This window comes from Alosa pseudoharengus, unplaced genomic scaffold (genome assembly GCF_046254945.1).
Source record: "Alosa pseudoharengus isolate Yale_2024_CS ecotype anadromous, Long Island Sound unplaced genomic scaffold, YU_APseudo_1.1 YU_APseudo_1.1_scf_21, whole genome shotgun sequence".
In the NCBI taxonomy this organism is placed as follows: Eukaryota; Metazoa; Chordata; class Actinopteri; order Clupeiformes; family Clupeidae; genus Alosa; species Alosa pseudoharengus.
Window position 1 is genome coordinate 20,436,170 of NW_027468674.1, and position 19,517 is coordinate 20,455,686.

Consider the following 19,517-nt stretch of genomic DNA (forward strand, 5'->3'; position numbering starts at 1 on the left):
TGCCTGTTTTTCTTACATGATCATTTGTGAAATTCAAGCTTTTTTCAAAGTTTCTGTTCTTCGGTTTTGTTCCTGCTTCTGAGCAGTGATGAAGACGATTCATGAAACTGCATCAGTACGACTTTGACAAGCCCTTTGATCTGGTGTCATATGAGGCCTGTCAGACAGTGTGACAGAGTTGTTTCCTATTTTTCTTGTTCCAAGTACTTCATACACAAACTCAAACAGACATTGTTCCAAACTGAAATAGCCAATGCTTGAAATCCGACACAAACAACATATTGCATAAAAATACATAAATACAATGTTTTAAAGTATTATAAATAATTGTATTGCTAAGCAGCACTACAGGGTTTTGAATCTTGAATAATAGGGGTCCTTGCTTTAACCTTTACCCAGTCTGTATCAGAGAAATACTGTGCTATTCCAACCCATCTTCACTGCCTTCCTATTGAGCATGTGCTTACTTTGTCCACCACAAAGGGGAGCACTGGAGCTTTGTTAGGCTTTTCCAGCTTGTCGTGGTTGGTATTCCCAGGAGAGTTTGTCCTCTCAGATGTTTTTTTCTGAAGAATCCATCCCCCAGTTCTGTGGGTATTTTTTGAGGTGGTCTCTCGCATTCATGTCCTGGGAATAAGTCCAAGACCTCAGATGTTATGCAGAACCCCCTAAATAATTTTAAAGTATACCTCAAGATCCAACCCCGAATTCAACTATTCAACCTATTATGGAGCAGATGCTAGTGGCTTAAAACGCTGATTCATTTTTCTGTGAATATTGAGTATAAGGTCTGACTCGGGCCTTTATCAAATATATGTCCTTAGCAGACATTGCACTCTTTTTATCAATAACACCTATTCCAGACAAAATCAAATGGGGTTTAAAGCCAGCATCACAAACACAGATAGACATACACACAGTTGGCATATACACAGACAGACTGACAGAAAGACAGATAATGGTTAAAGTCAGGAATAACTACCCTGATGTAGATCCATGTTGTTGAAATAGGATACTCCATGCATCATCCAGTTAAAACTGCAATATCAGGTGCTTCACAGCTGTGGGATGGCTGGCTGTTAAAATAAAGAAAACAGATTGGAGCACATTGATTAAACTTTCGGCCTTTACTTCAACTCTTCTGTGTCTGTGTCAGTCCCAAACTTCTTCGACTCTGATGAAGACACAGAAGTGTTGAAACATCAGTCGTTTTTTTTTTGTTGTTTGTTTGAACTATGTAAAGACTGCAAGTGTAACCAGTGTTTGTTTATAAGTAAAGACATTTAAACATGTTTAAAGTAGCGTGTCTTTGTTTAAATAGCATGTCCGTGTTTGTTTGTCCCCACAGGAGCTTACTTGCTGACTCTGAAGGACACCTTCTTTGACCGGTCCAAAGCCTGCCAGATCGTGGCCTCCATCCTCGTTGGCAAAGATGAGAAGGTCAAAATATCCCTGCCTCGCCCTGCCATCATGAAGGTAGCCACTCAGGATTGGGCATTGATTTAGGACAATTTTTTCTCTGTCAGTTTAATACTGTTCCATTATTCTATGCACAATGAGTGTTATTCTGTACTTGGCTATATTTTCAATTGCATACACTATTAAATGATAATGACTCAATTAGAACAGAACATGAGTTGATCTGTTTTTTTCTGATCTTAATGTGTTAGCGTTTGATCAGGACTGATCAATGTAATTGGTTGTGATGTAGACAGGAGCAGTGATGGCATTTAATTAGTTTTAATGTTGATAACTGTTGGATAATTACATTTAAATTTGTTGTAGAGTATTGATTGTCGTATTTGATAAGTTTGGTCTTGATCAGTGTTAAATTTCGGACTACATTACATCACATGGATTTGATCCATGTTTGTTTACATTTGTTTTCACATCCCATAATACCCTCTAAATTGCCATGTGATGTCTCCAGCCGGTCAATTTGTGGACGGGGAAGCAGATCTTCAGCTTGATCCTGAAACCAAGTGCAACCTGTCCAGTCAAGGCCAACCTGCGCACCAAAGGCAAACAGTACAGCGGCAAAGGAGAAGACCTGTGCTCCAATGACTCTTGTAAGCCACGCACCGCAGAACACACCACTGAACACAACTCCAATGCACCATCCAAACATATAAGTCAAGAATGAGCTCTCATAATGTAAGCCGTTGTGAGGGATACAGTATATGTGGGGGGGTCATACATTTTTTACGACTGTTTGATATTAAATGGGTTCATATGAGTCCACTTCTGCTAGCTAACAGAACACCTTAGTGGAGTGAAGAGTTATTGACTATGTCTTCCTTTGGTGCCTAATTTCTGTACTTTTTCTCACTATTTCTGTCTCTCTGCATCTTTTTCCATCTCTTGTGACCTCTGTCTCTCTCTTCTCTCTGTCTTCTGTCTTTCAATCTCTCTCTCCCTCTCTCTCTCTCTCTCCCTCTCTCCCTCCCTCCCTCCCTCCTTACCTATCCCTCCATCAGTTGTGGTGATCCAGAACAGTGAGCTGATGTGTGGCAGCTTGGACAAAGGCACGCTGGGCTCCGGCTCCAAGAACAACATCTTCTACATCCTGCTACGCGACTGGGGCCAGATGGAGGCGGCCAACGCCATGTCCCGACTGGCCCGCCTCGCCCCCGTCTACCTGTGTGAGTGTCAGCGAGGGGAGGGGGGGGGTGAGCAGCGGAGTGGAGGTGGTGTGGGTGGACAGTCTCAGGGTTTGAGGCGATGGGCTGGTGTGTGGATTAGGGCTGGAAGACGAATCGATTTTTCAATCGAAATTTCAAGTTGAGGGCTAATGGCAAAGGCTGTTAGTTGTGCTGGTCACGATTCACGATCAGTTGGGAGTATTTTGCTACTTCCTGAAGCAACACAAAACTTGTAAACTTGTACCTTGTATCTTTTTTTAGAAGCCCCGTAGGCAGCAATGCAATGAGTGTACAGCAAAATGTCATTCAGTAATATTTCTGAGTCAATTTTAAATGTATTATGTAGTGAATACTCAACAGAAGCTTGATTTTTAAAAAATGATATTTTAAGCCAAATCGCAATAACTGTCAGAAATATCGCAATTAGATATTTTCCCTGAATCATTCAGCCTTACTATGGATGCTAAGACATAAAGACATATCTACTAAGACTGGACATAGATGACTATGTTAATACTTTAAAACTTAAACAAAAAAAGAAAACACTGAATGTTTTTCTTCTGTTTGTTGCCACATAAACACAATTATGGACTTAATTCAGGGCACAGAGATGAACATTTGTTGAACTAACAGTTAATTAATTATTAATAATAACTTTGTATTCGTACCTTTTTCTCCCCAGCCAACAGGGGCTTCTCCATCGGCATAGGTGATGTGACTCCAGGTCAGGGGCTGCTGAATGCCAAGCAGGAACTACTGGACGCCGGCTACAAGAAGTGTAATGAGTATATCGAGGCCCTGAACACCGGCAAGCTCCAGCCACAGCCAGGGTGCACACCTGAGGAAACGCTGGAGGTACAGTGGCGACATCACTCCATTACACATCCACACCACACCACACTGCACCTCACCCACACCCACACCCACACCACACTACATTACACTACACCACACCACACACCACACACCACCACCCCACACTACACACCACACCACACACCACACCACACCACACTACACACACCACCACACCACACCACCACCACACCACACCACACCACCACACCACACCACACCACATCACATCACACCCACACCACACTACACTACACACCACACTACACTACACACCACACCACACTACACACCACACCACACCACACTACACACCACACAACACTACACCACACCACATCCACACCCACACCACACTATACCCCACCCACACTACACAACAGCCACACTACACAACAGCCACAACCACACTACCCCACCCCACCACCACACTACCACACCACACCACACCACTGTCTGCAATCATGTTTTGTGAGAAAGTAATTGCAGACAAGGGCATATGTTACATACATTAGCTTGATTAGCGAGACTAGCTTATTATAGGTTTTATACTGCTGACTGGGTTCTCCATCTTAGTGTCGTAATACACTTACTAAAAATGCTCTCTGTTTTGGCCGCTTGGATGTATTATCTGCCGAGTCCGCAGTAGGGGTGGAAATTGCAGAGTAACTCACAAATCAAAACTGTCATGATACTTTGCACATGGTAATGATAGGATCACGATTCCGCAATTATGCAATGCTAGATACATTGTGATATCTGTGTTTAATGAAGGAGGGTGAGAAAGAAGAAAAAAGTTGGAATTATGTATCTAGTCACTACATTTTACAAGGGATTTGAAACCGTGTACAAAGGATATAGAGTGTAAAGGGTAAAGAGTATAGAGCTTAGTGCCTTTTATTCCACTGCTTGGTTGAATTTCCCATTGTCCTGCGTAATTTAGAATGTATATTAACCGTATGTTATTTGCACACCTATGAAGTAGATCCAATTTGTTGGCCGTATCACACTTGTATATTAATTTGCCGAACTTGTTAAGTTTAAATAAACTGTCACGTTGCATCCAAGATGTACAATACAGACGTTCAGAACATAGCAACATTATAGCATATGACGGAGGTGGATTTTAGCTAGCTGGATGACATGTAGGCTAAGTAAAATAGCGATGTTTCAAAGCTAAGGTTAATCAGAATCCTCAGATATGCCTGTTTGACAACGGGAGAGATGGAACTAACGACTGGCCTTTGACCATAGAACTAGTAACGGCAGTTTGTCCTGCAAGTTGAGAAATTAGTTGATATGTGGCGGAAATATAGAAAATAGTTCTACAAACAAGACAGTTTTAGAGAGCAACAGTGGAATAAGCGGGATAATGGACTTCAGGCCGTTCGACTATACAAAGTTAACACTTTTCTTTTTCCTCCGCTTCGCATCGGGCCGTTTTACCATCTAGAACGTGTATTAACTTTGTATAGTCGAACGGCGTGTCGTCCATTATCCCTTACATATGTCACTCAAGAAATAACATGGCAGTTTCTTTTTGAAATTCATATCTTATTGTTAGGAATGAAGTAGTGACTCTGGTAGGGTACATTGGTGGATGAGTCCATTTAGAATATTAATTGTGTTATTGAATATTTTTGTAAAAAATCATATTTTTTGGCAGTGTGTCGATAGCTTATCACACAAAGTTTTGTCCCACCTCATCTCCACAGTCACTGCAATCATTTTTATGGAAATGGAGTTGTTCCAGTGGAATCATATTTGAGGGAGAGGGCCAGTGAGCTGCAATCCAAAATAACTGGAGCTGGCGCCACTAACGGGAGATCAAGGGTTGTTACTAATAGACAGTTAATGGATCAAACGAGGGCATGTGATGTTTTTTCCTTATTCTGTCACTTTATCCATATACCCGTATTTTCCAGACTATAAGTCGCACCGGAGTATACAGTCAAAAAATGTGTCATGAAGAGGAAAAAAAACATATATAAATATGTATATGTTGCACCTGAGTCGCAGGACCAGCCAATCTATGAAAAAAAGTGTGACTTATAGTCCGGAAAATACGGTAACTGCTGATCAAATTGAGATGAAGTCTCTCTTTGAGCACCTTATAGAAGTTCAGATGAAAGTTTTGATATTGTGACTTGTGCCTCAAGTGAGGAGACTGCAAAGCTCCACTGAGTCTTTGTGTCAAAGACAATGTAGGGAGTCAGGGTCTGGCTTTGGCTATGATGGTGAAAATCAGGTGTCAAAATCATGTCTAATGTTTTTGCTGAGTAAGTGTTTATTGATATTTGTGACATATGTACTGTATGTATGTTTGTGTGTGCGTGACCTTGATGTTGTTTGTGTTTATGGCAGGCCCTGATTCTGAGAGAGCTGTCCGTCATCAGAGATCACGCTGGTAGCGCCTGTCTCAGAGAGCTGGACAAAAGCAACAGTCCTCTCATCATGGCCCTGTGCGGCTCCAAAGGTAATACACAGACACACACACACACACAAATCTACACACATGCATGCATGCACACATACTCTGTATCCTGTGGTGCCCTCGCTCTCTCTCTTTTCTCCCTCTCGCTCTCTCTCTCTCTGTCTTTCTCTTGTGATCCGCAACCTGCATGGCGGTTAAACACACGAAAACACATACCCTGTAATGATCACAAGCACCCAAATTCACCCAGTTGTTGTGAAGTATATCCACACCTGTGTCATACAAGCATGAAGTGAGAACCTTGGCACACAGGCTTTTTTTTTTTAAAACCTCATTTAAAAAAAGTCTTGTTCTGTTTGCCGTTTTGCCATCTCCATGACAACAGTCATATGCCACCAAAGCCCACTGAAATATCACAGGGACCTTCATATACTATATGAGTAAGTAGGTCAGCAGTCTTTCCTGACTCGGAGGGTTGGTGTTCGTGCCTTTGCATGTATTAAAAAGAATATTAGAGTCTATGCTGTGTATTGGAGAGGTAGCTGACCTTTTCTTTAATTTTTTTTTTCTGTTTGGTCAGGGTCTTTCATCAATATCTCTCAGATGATCGCCTGTGTCGGTCAGCAAGCCATCAGTGGCTCCCGTGTGCCTGATGGCTTCGAGAACCGCTCGTTGCCTCACTTTGACAAGCACTCAAAGGTAAACACCAAACACACACATACACACATACATACATACAATACAACACACACACACACACACACACACACACACACACACACACACACACACACACACACAATCATCATTTTATGGCCACTCACTGCTATTGATGAAGCAGGTGCACTCAACTCTCAAAAACACAACGACTTTGGGGTGCGAGACTATCAAAATAACACGAAAAACCACACTCCCAAGCTTTTTCTAATAATGCTTTTTATTGGACCATGTCCGTTAACACAAACATGTTTCAGCCTAAGATGTCATCAGTGCGTAGTGAACACCCAAAGGAAGCACTGCCTGCTATTGGATATTTGTGAATTGGTGAATATCTTTGTGATCTTTCAAAAGCAACGTTGTGTGATTTTACACAAAACCCAAAAATATGTCACTGCCACTGGCATATTCAGTGTTGATGCTGTATACTCTAAATAGATGAATAGGTGAACCAGTGGCTTGTTATGTTTATTACTATTACTATTTGAAAATATTGCTTGAAATATGGCTCGAATGCCACATTATGTCTTCACCAGGAAGATGACGTAATACCTCTGTAATTGGGCAAAAGCGACAACGTACCAGTTCCCTTGTCTATTTTCTTCTAGTCTTCTAGTCATAGATATTATTATATCATTCATTTCCTTGACGCAGATTTAGACCTTAGCATCGAGAGCATAGAGTTTGGGATGTGACCTAATTCCATGCAGGAAGTAGGGCTGTGAAATACTGACCCATTTCTCTGGTCACGTCAGTGAGTGAGACCACTTCAGTGGAGGTTAATGGATTCCACAATGCTCTCTGATTATGCTCTTCTCACTGACTCCTCAGTCAATAAGTGGGCTGGTTGTGGCTAATGACCAGGTCATGGATGATACTTGGATGTGAATGGAGCAAGAATCGACTCCTATCCAGCTACTCGGACTTCCCTTCAGAACAAATAATGTCATTACAGCACTGAGCCATGAGTCGGTCACAGCAAGGTCAAATTTGTAGTGCAAATTTGCTCAATTTAAAAATCTTAAGATCATTAATATAATCATTTTTAATGATATGATTATCTCAAAATGCAAATTATATTAACTGGATATCTTTCCAAGTGTAAGGTCAACTAAGGTCGTGTGTGTTTGTAAATGTAGGTCACTGAGATTCTGGCTGATGTAATTGGTTTGTTCCTCATTCACCACCTGTAGCTTACCTCTCACGTTCCAGGATTAACTCGTTGACGTGTTGATTATCTGCCTGCCTTTCTGCCTAAAGACACACACACACACAGACACACACATTTATGAACATACACACTCATACAAACACATAATAAAGAAGTCGTATTTAGTTGTGGGTTATCCCTAGAAACACAACAATGTCCTTCTTATTTCGTATAATGGCCCTTTTGAAAGAAAGGAAGAAAGAAAGAAAGAAAGAAAAGGTAGATGCTTAATTATTCAGAGGGACATTCACACATCCAGTATCTCAAAAGACATTCGCCAAGGGTGCCGGAAGTCAAACTGAGCAGAAGGAAATATGAAATAATTTGGTGGAGAACCATGCTGGTTGTCTATTTACGGTACTTGAGTGTATTAGTGTATCAGCTGGAGATGGCTGGACAGGAGAGCTTGATCAGTGTGTGCTCCTTTGCAGCTCCCTGCTGCCAAGGGCTTTGTTGCGGACAGTTTCTACTCCGGGCTCACCCCCACCGAGTTCTTCTTCCACACAATGGCCGGCAGAGAGGGTCTGGTGGACACCGCTGTGAAGACGGCCGAGACTGGATACATGCAGGTACAACACACACACACACACACACACACTTTCACACGTACAATTGAAGTACCCGACTCAAACAGGCCCTCAGTCTCAATTCCATCTATCTAACCTTTCAACTCTGATTACGCCGTTATCCGCAGACGCACGTAGCTGTTGGGTTCTGTTTACAGTTATGCAACATAACTGCAGGATCTGAGTTTGCGGGGGTGGGGGGGGGGCTAATCTCTGTGTTTTCACCTGCACACACAATTTTCCAGGCCCAAGTGTCCTGGTCGGAGGCCCAAAGTGAATCCGTTGAGCAAAAATAAAAAAAAGACAAAAAGAAAGAAAGAAAGAAAAACTGCAGATCTAACTGGAAGAGAGACTTCAAGCCACTTTCTGCTCCGAACATTTAGCTGCCAGCATGGTGATGTTATCATGGGAGGCAATTAAATCGAACTCACTGCAATAATAGACATGACTTTTTTGACACTGCAACAAGGGAAAATTGAGCTCATGTCACTTCTCAGCTGAGTTGTGTAACAACGGGAAAAAAAAACAGGCAGGAGCAGAGTTTTTTCTTTTATTACTAATGCTGTTAAGCCCCTCTACCCGACCACACAAAGATTCCTAATCAGTCTCTAGGGGTTTGGTTTTGGCTTTGTGTACAGTCACACAAGGAGATTGAAATGTCCCAAGATTTTAGTGTCATTTCACTGTCTACTTTCAAAGGCTCCTGGGCTCTTACCTTGCTGTGCTGTACCTCCAGTTGTTATTACAGGGCCTTACAGGGATAGGGAAGGGCATAAGCTTTGATGTTTCATAACATTACAATGCCATTGAAATTCCCAGTCTGTGTAATCAAATAAATCAACCCTGTTATACATTAGTATTGTCTGTTTTGTCGTGAGATTGTTTGAGCGTATCTAATCATGTTATACCTGCATATGGCATCTTCAGAGGCGTCTGGTGAAGTCCCTGGAGGACCTCTGTTCCCAGTACGATCTGACGGTGCGAAGCTCCACGGGTGACATCATCCAGTTCATCTACGGTGGCGACGGCCTCGATCCTGCTGCCATGGAGGGCAAGGACGAGCCACTGGAGTTTAAGAGAGTCCTGGACAACATCAGGGTACGTCACGTCAAGTTACATACATCATGTTTTCATCACATCATCAACTACATTACCGAACAAGACAAAGACAGAATTGTTTACAACTTCTACTGTTGTGGGATGAACACAGGAAGGACACAGCGATCTTCCTCCAGGGCTCAGATGAAATGCTCAAAATTGGCCACTGAAGAATTAGATTTGACAGTCAGTCCCATTATATCCCAAAGGTTGTGGCCAATTTTATTAGGTCACTGTTTGTCTTTGCCTGCTTTGTTCCCAAATGTGCTTTTAGCAGTCAGTGTTGTACCAAGCATTGCTTGTTTCATAGTTAGTCACTTAAATTATGATTCCCTTAAGGCCATTTCTGTCTTTCTTTTGCACATCCGCTCTCTAACATTAGAACTGCCATAACAGCTCATTTTGACCATTTAAAAAAAAAAAAAAAACACGAAAATAGTCCTGCTGGCTAGATATAGAATTTAAACTTTAAGGGTCAAAATGCCTCTGCAGTTCTAGTAGTTATGACATTACTGCTGTTTCTACTGCTAATAGGGTTTTGAAGACTATTTTCATTTACTTTCTAATGACATGGAAATGACATGGGAGGAGCTCTATGCATACACCTGTATGTCACACAACTTGCTCACTACTGTGGTTTCCCAAAGCATATCTCTTGCAAAATATCGAAATAAAAAATGAAAAGTTAAATGAAAACCAATGTCGAATTGTGTGCATCCCACTTTCAGCATGAATTATGTTCAGTTGCCACAAGCAGTAGACCATACCTGTCAACACTCCCGTTTTTCCCGGGTTTCTCCCGTATTTCAAGGTCATCTCCCAGCTAGGGTTGCAAAATTCCGGGAATTTTCAAAGTTGGAAACTTTCCATGGGAATTAACGGGAATATACGGAAATTAATGGGAATTAATGGGAATAAACTGGGAATTTTTAATATGGCAAGTTAATCTATAACAGGGAACTTAAATGTAGTGGACAAAACCCCATCTTGCAGAATAATATTAGTTAAAACAACCTGATTTTATGCAATTTCAGTCAAATTTCTACCCTGCACATACGTCAATCCCATGCACACAGCAATCAGCATAGGCTACATAAAGGAAACCTATGGTGCGTTCATGTGCATGGGGAAAATAAATTCCGGGGGGGAATAAATTCCCAGTGAAAATGTCATCTCATGTGGGAATAACTGGTGTGAAACTGGGGGAAGTTTGCAAACAGAGTTGCCCAGTTATGGGCTTGTCGTCACTTTTGTCCTCATTCAAATGGGTGTATGTCATTTTGCATAAGCTGTACTGGGACAATTAATCTGTCTGATTAAGATTGACAATTTATATATAACTTACATAATCTATAAGGTTTGTTTGGGGTGGTATGTTGTGTCGTTATATTTTTATTTGTTTTACCATTTTCTAGGATTCTAACTGAACAAAATGATCGTCAGTCAATGTTCCAACCAATTGGATTTTGTTGAGTGGCGTGGTGTCTCTTGGGAAGTTTAGTGGTTTCAGTGTTGCTAGCTTAGCACGCTAGTAAACCATAGGCAGAGAATGGGATTCCCGCTAGCATGGTAGCTAGCTTTGTATGCTAAGCTAAGCGAAAATATGAGCAAACAAATCATATTGCTTATTACTAGTGCTGTCAAACGATAAAAATGTTTAATCACGATTAATCGCTGAATTCCTATAGTTAATCACGATTAATCACATATTTTATCATATGATTAAAATTCTATTATTTTGCATTTCTGAACTTTCCAGGAGTCCATATTAACAATAAAGCAATTATGGTTTATCTTGATTGGGATTCAAATGAAAGCAAAGCTTTAGTTACTTAATTTCAAAAGATGTGCAGCAGACCTGAGGCAACACAATATATTCTTCAGAAATATAGCTGACTTAAACTGAAATAAATGCTACTGCAGAAGTGCATGCACAAAATGTAGGCCTACACACATTATAAAGGGCATAACAAACAGAAAATATTATATTCATACTATATTCATTATCTTTGAGTTCAGTTGAAAATAAGAACTTTTCAACATGAGTGCATTGCCATTTTATAGGCCTACAGTCTATGGTGCACTGTCACTTGCCACACACATCAACGCCGAAGTTTTTAACAGGCAAACACTGGATGAACAATGGATTTTATGGAGCAGCGACCAAATATAACTGAATCGTGATTTACACGGCTGCAAAGTGCGATGCTGGTGTGTGGAGTTGTATTGAAAAGAATGGAATCTAATGTAAATGAATGTCGAAAGCAGAGTGCATCGCCAAAGAGGAATGTTGATAACAGAATTAGTGACGGTGAAAAAATCTTTGGCGGCACACAACTAATGAGTCAGCCTAGGCTACTACTCTTTGGCCGGCTCGTTAGCCCAACCAGAGAATGTCTAATAAGGGGAGAACCTTCACTCTCGGAACTCTTCCGGTGTGGTACTGCATCTAGGGGCACTCGCGGGCGAGTCCAGAATGAATGGAGGTCTATGGAGCTGTACCCCTCAAAATCCACTTTTCTCGGGATATAATTTTTTTTCAAGTAATTTGAATATTGTATTCGAAAGGGGAGACAAAGACAATACATTATATATATAGTATTATATTTTTTAAAGTCACTTTATTGTTCTAAAAAGCCTTTCAAACGTGTCAATGACGTCATTCATTAGCATGATCATAGCATAGCATAGCATCAATGCTAGCGTGTTATGGGCAACAACGACCCAACCTGTAAGAAAACGAAAGGACATGACTCCCGGATTATTTCACTTTTGATTGATAATCCATATCCATTTTGCGAAAAATAAAATAAAATCTGAGGGTTTCAGTTGTTAAATAGGTGAAAACAATAAATGTAGCCATGTAGCTCCATAGGACCCCATGTATTTTGGACTCGCCCGCGATCGCCATCTAGGTGAACTCTGGTGAACTGCAGCCAAAATTCGGTTTGTGTGGGATTAATAGAGAGTGGGGAGGCTCTCCGTAGACGGGCTCTGGCCCAACCAAGTGTGCAGCATGCCTTTACGTAGCCTACTAACGGCGCATCATCATAAAGATACATTTGATCTGCATCACGCCCCATTTTAGCGGAAAACATGTTAACATTATATCATTGAAAGACAGCTAGTAATCACACGTTGACGTTAACGTTACATCTATTAATTCACAGGACATTCAATCATTTTACTAACACGGCAGTTATGAAGAATTGTGTTTATGTAACTTACTCGTGTCGAATCGATGTACATTACCAACCTAATTCGTTTGCAATACCCCATGTATTATACAAATTTATCATGTACACTTACCATAATATCCCATCCAAAACGGTTAGCTTGCTAGCTAGCTAACTGTGGAACTTCAGTATAACATAGCCAATTATCTCACCTAGTTTTAGGAAATAGGCTACGTTCATATTACAAGTGATAGAATGAATGTGTGACTTATGTTTAGTTGATGTTATGACATGTAAAGTTAAGCTTGCTGAACTTAATTATAGTCAGCCACGGGCAGTTTGACTGTGCCTATCGATACATTCCTGACACTCCTGTTAGTAAACTGGAGAGAGTAAAACATAGGAACATGGTAACATTAATCCCATAAACACACAGACAACTCTTACACCAACCTTATTTTGTGCCTTTTATTCATGTTTGTTTCAAGATTTAGTAAGTTTACTATAAGCACGTTTCGCTCTCCACTTTGATGCAGCATAGATTTCCATTATATCAGTCATCTTCCCCCTAAAAGGGGGCGTGTATGCAGCACATACAACGTTCCATTCCATTCGTCAGTGTGTATTGTTTAGTTTCCGGTCTGGCTAGATCGGTGTGGTGTTGTAGTTGTTCTAACTTTACTAGTGGTTGCAACAGCATGTGAAAAAACTACAAAGTTTGTTACACCAAAATGAACGTTAATCTCGCGATAAAAAAATTGACGCCGTTAAAATAGGTTTCCGTTAACGCCGTTAATAACGCGTTTAACTGACAGCACTACTTATTACGAAACAAAATGTTAATGTCTGTATATGAAACCGTAGGAATTACCAAAAATTCCCAGTTAATTCCCGTAAATTCCCATTAATTTCCTTTAATTCCATGAAAGTTTCCAATTTGGAATATTTCCAAAATTCCCCAGCTTAACTTCCCATGGAAAGTTTCCGGTAAGTTTCCGGAAAGTTTCCGGTAAGTTTCCGGAAATTTACCGGAAATTTTCCGCCCCTTTGCAACCCTACTCCCAGCACCCTCCCGTTTTGTTATTTCTCCTGGAAAACTCCCGTAATTTACATGGCCATCAAACTTCATTTTAAAATCATTGATCCATTCAGGTTGCCAGATTGTGTATGAAATACACCCTACACATACACCATCACTTAGTTTCAATTTCAACCGTTTTGTCATAGGCTAAAACCTGGCAACCCAAAACCCAAATAAGGAAGCGGGTGCCGACTGCGCAGCCTGAGTCTCGTCGTAAGCAAGCGGGCTAGTTGAATGGCCTACTCCAGAACTAGCTGTTGTGAAATTGTTGGGAATTTAATTGATTAACACATCACATAAACTGTTATTGAGTGTTGTTGATACACTGAACTTGTGCCCTCGGAACCAAATCTGACAGCAAGCAGCTTTGGAATTTTGGAAGTAGGCTGCAGGCAGGCAGCTGGTGGATGCCGTTAGCACTCTGGACTTGTAACCGGAGGGTTGCCGGTTCGAGCCCCGACCAGTGGGCTGCGGCTGAAGTGCCCTTGAGCAAGGCACCTAACCCCTCACTGCTCCCCGAGCACCGCCGTTGTAGCAGGCAGCTCACTGCGCCGGGATTAGTGTGTGCTTCACCTCACTGTGTGTACACTGTGTGCTGTTTGTGTTTCACTAATTCACCGATTGGGTTAAATGCAGAGACCAAATTTCCCTCACGGGATCAAAAAAGTATATATACTATACTTATACGTATACATAACTGGCATGCGTAAGGTAAAAGCAACGACCGAAATGCAGTGTTGAAACACGTGTATGTATTAATTATGCAAACACAGATTCGGTATAAACACTGAGCCCCCCACCCCCCCCACCCCCGAAAAAAAATATTTTTGGAAAGTTAAATGTTGACAGGTATGCAGTAGACATTAACCTTCTTTTAGAAACTTAAATCAATCAGAGGGAATATTAAGCAGTGTTGTTATGTTACAACACCCCAACACCCCCCCAACATTCTAAATCATTTTTATACATCAGAATGTTATGTAGCATAGTCATATTATACATCATTTGAAAGCTTGGACTCTTGGGAATCAATATATGACAATCTTTTTCATGTAAAATATGTGTAGTGCTTTACATTGTCAGATTAATCTAACTGTCTCACTTAAATTTAATCAAAAATGCCCTCCTGCGCCTTTGGTGCTACCTTCTAGCTGCAGTGTATATCCTTAGCAATATGCTAGATATAGCATATTGGGTCTTGAAATATTCACAGGAATCCATAGAAATTGAATAATCATTTTATGTTATCCAATATTAGTTGTGCAGATGTATAGTCCATCTTATACACACCAATCGAATTGAAATAGAAATTGCAAAGATTTATATTTTTGTGTAATTATTCTATATTTAGTGTAGTCATTCAATATCAGAACCATTTGAGACCAAGATTATGCTTCTACACAAAGGGGTTCATAGACAGTAAGCATTTGATTGTCAGTATGCATTTTGGATAACCAAAAGTCCTATGGGGAGTTTCCATAAGGTATTTGCATGAGCATACCTTGGCAAATACTGGTCTAAAGTACTCATATTTTCATTCTATATTTATCTACTTTTGGATACCGCTTGTGCTAGGTCTCAGTTGTGTTTCTAAGTCATATCAAGTGACCTAGAGAGCTGAAATGTGGTGAGTTTAGAGATGCTTGTTACCCGGCAGAAAGAAAAAAACAATATTCTAGCCTCTGTAACTCTGTGTCAGTACATCACACAGTTCTTCTGATTGTTTTCCAAGAAAAGAAATCCAAATGGGCTTTATTGTGGTATTGGTCAGGGACTCATTACCCAGCCTTTCACTAGGAAAACGCTCAGGCACTTACAATAAGAACCTCCCCAACCCCCCGTGTCTGCAAGTGGACCACTTCAAAGCACTCAGCCATCAGCTACCGCCATTTAGCGACTATTTTGTGATTATGTTTTTTATTCACATTTTCTGCAAAAATGGTACGAACAGTAAACACAACATACATAAAAAAGGAGGAAAAAATATATATAAAATAACCAAAAGGGCAGATCAAGCAATAGACAAAAAGTAAGCAAATACATCATATTAATAAAGCAATATTTTCAATTGCACAGAGTGTTTTTAATAGATAGGTAGAGTCCCTTCCATGCATTTACTGTGGATAAGCTAGCTTTATTCAGTCTAGCAGTAGTCTCTTCTAATGCTGCAATATTAAGCAAAGAATTAGTCCAGTAGCATTTGAGGTTTGTATCTGGTTTAAACCACAACTGAAGGATTGATTTTTTGGCAACAGTAAAACCTGCAAATGCCATATGCTTTTCCTGTAAAGGGAGCTCAAGTCAAGAATCATCATTCAATAAACAGAGACAAGGATCTAGTACAAGATTAGTATCAAGGAATTTAGACAGCATATGAATAACATACTTCCAGAATTTAGCTATGGTGGGACAATCCCAAAACATGTGAAGAAAGGTGCCTGTGGAATTTTGGCATAGAGTGCAGTGTGGGCTCTGAGAGAGATTCATTTTAAAACGTCTGTAAGGTGTTGCATAGGCTCTATGGATTACCTTATAGTGGATTAAATGATGTGCTAAACATTTTGATGTCAGTGGTAGGTTAGTCCATAAATTTTCTCAGTCGGGCTGGACACCCATCAATCTCAGCTCCCTTTCCCATATTGACATAATAGGCAGTGATTTCATGGAGCCTACTAATAGAAGATTATATAGCTTTGTGACCAGGCCTCGAGAGCCATTGTTGGGGTCAACATGAGTGGACAGGGGATGAGGACTTAATGAATGCCAGGGTACTCATTACACCCACATCGCTGACCTCAGCTGGAGATATAGAAAATAGGAAAAGCCTGGTAATTCATACTGAGCTTGAATGCCTTGGAATGTGCGCAGCGTGCCATTGTTGCAAATATCACTAAGTTTATGAATGCCTTTTGATGCCCAGGTGGAGGAAGTAAAAGGTCGGCCACCTGACAACAAACAAGGGTTGTTCCATAAAGGAGAGGACAAAGTAAATTTGTATGGGCCTCCTAATATCTTTTCAGCATTGTGCCAAGCTCTCAAAGTAGTGGAAATGATCGTACCAAATCTCAGTGCAGTTTTCCGTCCTGTCTGCATAAAAGGTATATCAGTGAGTAGCTGGAGATATATTAAGCCTGCTTCTATTGATCGCCATGGGACCTGAGACTCTTGGTCCATACAGACCTGTACTGATCTGATCTGAAAAGCAAGGAAGTAAAGTTTTAAATTGGGGACAGCCAAACCACCCTCCTCTTTGGGCCGTTGTAGAGTGGTCAGACGGATCCTAGCCTGTTTGCCTGCCCAGATAAACTTAGAGAATTGTGAGTGTGCATTATCAAAGTATTTAGGAGGCGGCTGAATGGGCAGCATAAAAAATAAGAAATGAAAACGAGGTAGAAGGTTAATTTTCAGTATAGTAATTCTAGAATTCTAGAAATAGGTAAAGAGCTCCATCTTTGCAGATCTGCCATTTAGCGACTATTAACAAAGGTTTATACATTGATTTTGCAAAATGTCTTCAGTTATGAGGTTAATGCACGGTGCGGGATCTACTAATATGGGGATGCACTTCTGCTCTTCATCCTTCTGTATGATTAAAGCACAATCTGATTCTGATTTATTGGGCTATTGCGGTTGCACTTTGGTTAATACACGTCTGCGGTTAATACATAATAGTTTTTTCATTAAACACGGTCCTGCGGCTTATACACAATGCAGATAATACACAAGTAGTAGTAGCTGAAGCCAGATGGCTGGACTATTATGAAGTGGAAGGATATTTGCCTGTTGATTTGTTTGGTTGTTGTTGTTGTGGTGGGTTGTTGTGGTTGTTGCTACTTTCGAGCCCATATTGAGTTTGTCCTGCTCTCTGGTCTGTCCAGTGTGTGTACACCTGCCCAAGCGAGCCAGCCTTGAGCAGAAACGAGCTGGTGCTGACCGCCGAGTCCATCATGAAGAAGAGCGATTTCATGTGCTGCCGGGATACCTTCCTCGATGTGAGTACACACACACGTACACTACATACACATGCCACACACACACACACACACACACACACACACACACACACACACACACACACAGACAGACAACACACATTACACACATTACACTTACAGTACACACACCACTGCTCTCTTTGCCACAGTGAGGTTTGACATCTTCTAGCAGTGCAGTCAGATAATTCTATGTCCATTTTATAAAAGATGTAATTAACTATCGTGACGTGTATACTATAAAAAAAGATATTTTCTTCCTCAAGCACAAGATTTTGATGGACTTCCTTAAGTGTCCATCCTCTTTCTTCCATCTAGGGTCATCTGAGTGCAACCTCACCTTCTGTCTGTCTTGACTTGCCATTACTTGAGGTCACTGTAGTGAAATTGAGGTCATGTTGGTTCTATTTTTCACATATCACTTTATCTGAACATACTACATTGGTGCACCATTTCTGAACAGCACCTGCATTGCTGTAAGGCAGTGAGATTTTTTATTTTGGTTTTAAATTTGAGATGAAGAAAGAAAAAGAAAAGGGAGAAACATTTATTAAAGAGAAAAAGAAAAGAGAAAAACATGTATTCAAGTGGTGAATGAAGTCCTCATGCACTTCTTTAGTCTGTCCCCACCTGCAAGGACAGATTTAGAAGAGTTATTGGAGTGAAAAAGAAAATGAATAACATTTATTGAAGAGAAAAAGATTTTCTTCTGAGCTACAGGCACTGTTGACTTTTGCCCTTCAATTTTCCTGATGTCCCTTAAGGGGAAAGCTATATAATAAGTCATTACTGAGTTTATTGCATCTCTCCTGTTTGAAGGCATTAACTGATACTGGAAGTCGAAAGTACCTTGAGGTACAGTACTTCAAGCATGTGTGTGTTTGTATGTATGTGGATTTGTGTTTGTGTGAGTGTGATACTGGTTGGAACATTTTGGGAGACATTTTGCTTGTTTGTGGGAACTGTTTGCCTGTGAATAAATAACGATGATAAATAAGCAATAAATAAGGGAGACATTTTGCCTGTTTGTGGGAACTGTTTGCCTGTGAATAAATAACGATGATAAATAAGCAATAAATAACTTACAATAATAACAGCAATTAAGTGAATGCAGTTGAGAGACTAACACAGAGCACTGGTTTTATTGGCCGATGTTCCAATGCAACAGTGATTTATTGTAAAGCTGACTTTTCTGTCCGTTTACATTGGCTGTTCCAAGTGAGGGAATTTTGTTCTCTGGTACTAACACAAGTTTCTTGTTGAGGTGGCGCTGACCAAGGTCAGTGTAGCTAAAATTTAAAATTCTTCAAGGAAATGCATCTTTTGGAGAAGTTCACATGTCTTTGCGATGTATTTTTTATCACCCTGTCTACAGAAGTGAAATGCATTATTGTTTAACACATGTCAAGTCTTTGGTCTTAATCATGTCTTACACCCATCAGTTTAAAAAAGGACATTGTAGTTTTAGTGCAAGTGCTGTGTTGAATCAGTTTGCTGCCAAAATCGATGGATGATTTTGAATGGCCTGTGGAAAAGCCACACAAACGGAGTTTTCTCTTAAGGTGTCGGACATTTCTTGTGTGCTGAAATGTGTCACTCTCTAATGTGTGTCCGCCTTACACGCAGTTTTAAACATGCTGGTGTTTTTGAAACTGTCATGATTAAGAGCTTGGATGCTAACCGGAATGCATACTTTAAGTGGAAAATCATTAAAGAAGTCGTTGTGGTCACTGTCTAGCTGAAGCG

General features: G+C 40.6%; 1 protein-coding gene across 1 annotated transcript in view; it reads left to right on the forward strand.

The window, feature by feature from the left end:
* The window catches only part of polr3a (polymerase (RNA) III (DNA directed) polypeptide A), a 41,432-nt gene that overhangs the window by 12,334 nt on the left and 9,581 nt on the right, over positions 1–19,517 (forward strand). The window contains exons 13-21 of the mRNA XM_076298116.1: positions 1,349–1,476; positions 1,931–2,069; positions 2,478–2,642; positions 3,325–3,497; positions 5,862–5,973; positions 6,512–6,630; positions 8,290–8,427; positions 9,352–9,522; positions 17,658–17,771. Coding sequence (XP_076154231.1) covers positions 1,349–1,476; positions 1,931–2,069; positions 2,478–2,642; positions 3,325–3,497; positions 5,862–5,973; positions 6,512–6,630; positions 8,290–8,427; positions 9,352–9,522; positions 17,658–17,771 — 1,259 coding nt within the window. The remainder of the gene's footprint in view (positions 1–1,348; positions 1,477–1,930; positions 2,070–2,477; positions 2,643–3,324; positions 3,498–5,861; positions 5,974–6,511; positions 6,631–8,289; positions 8,428–9,351; positions 9,523–17,657; positions 17,772–19,517) is intronic.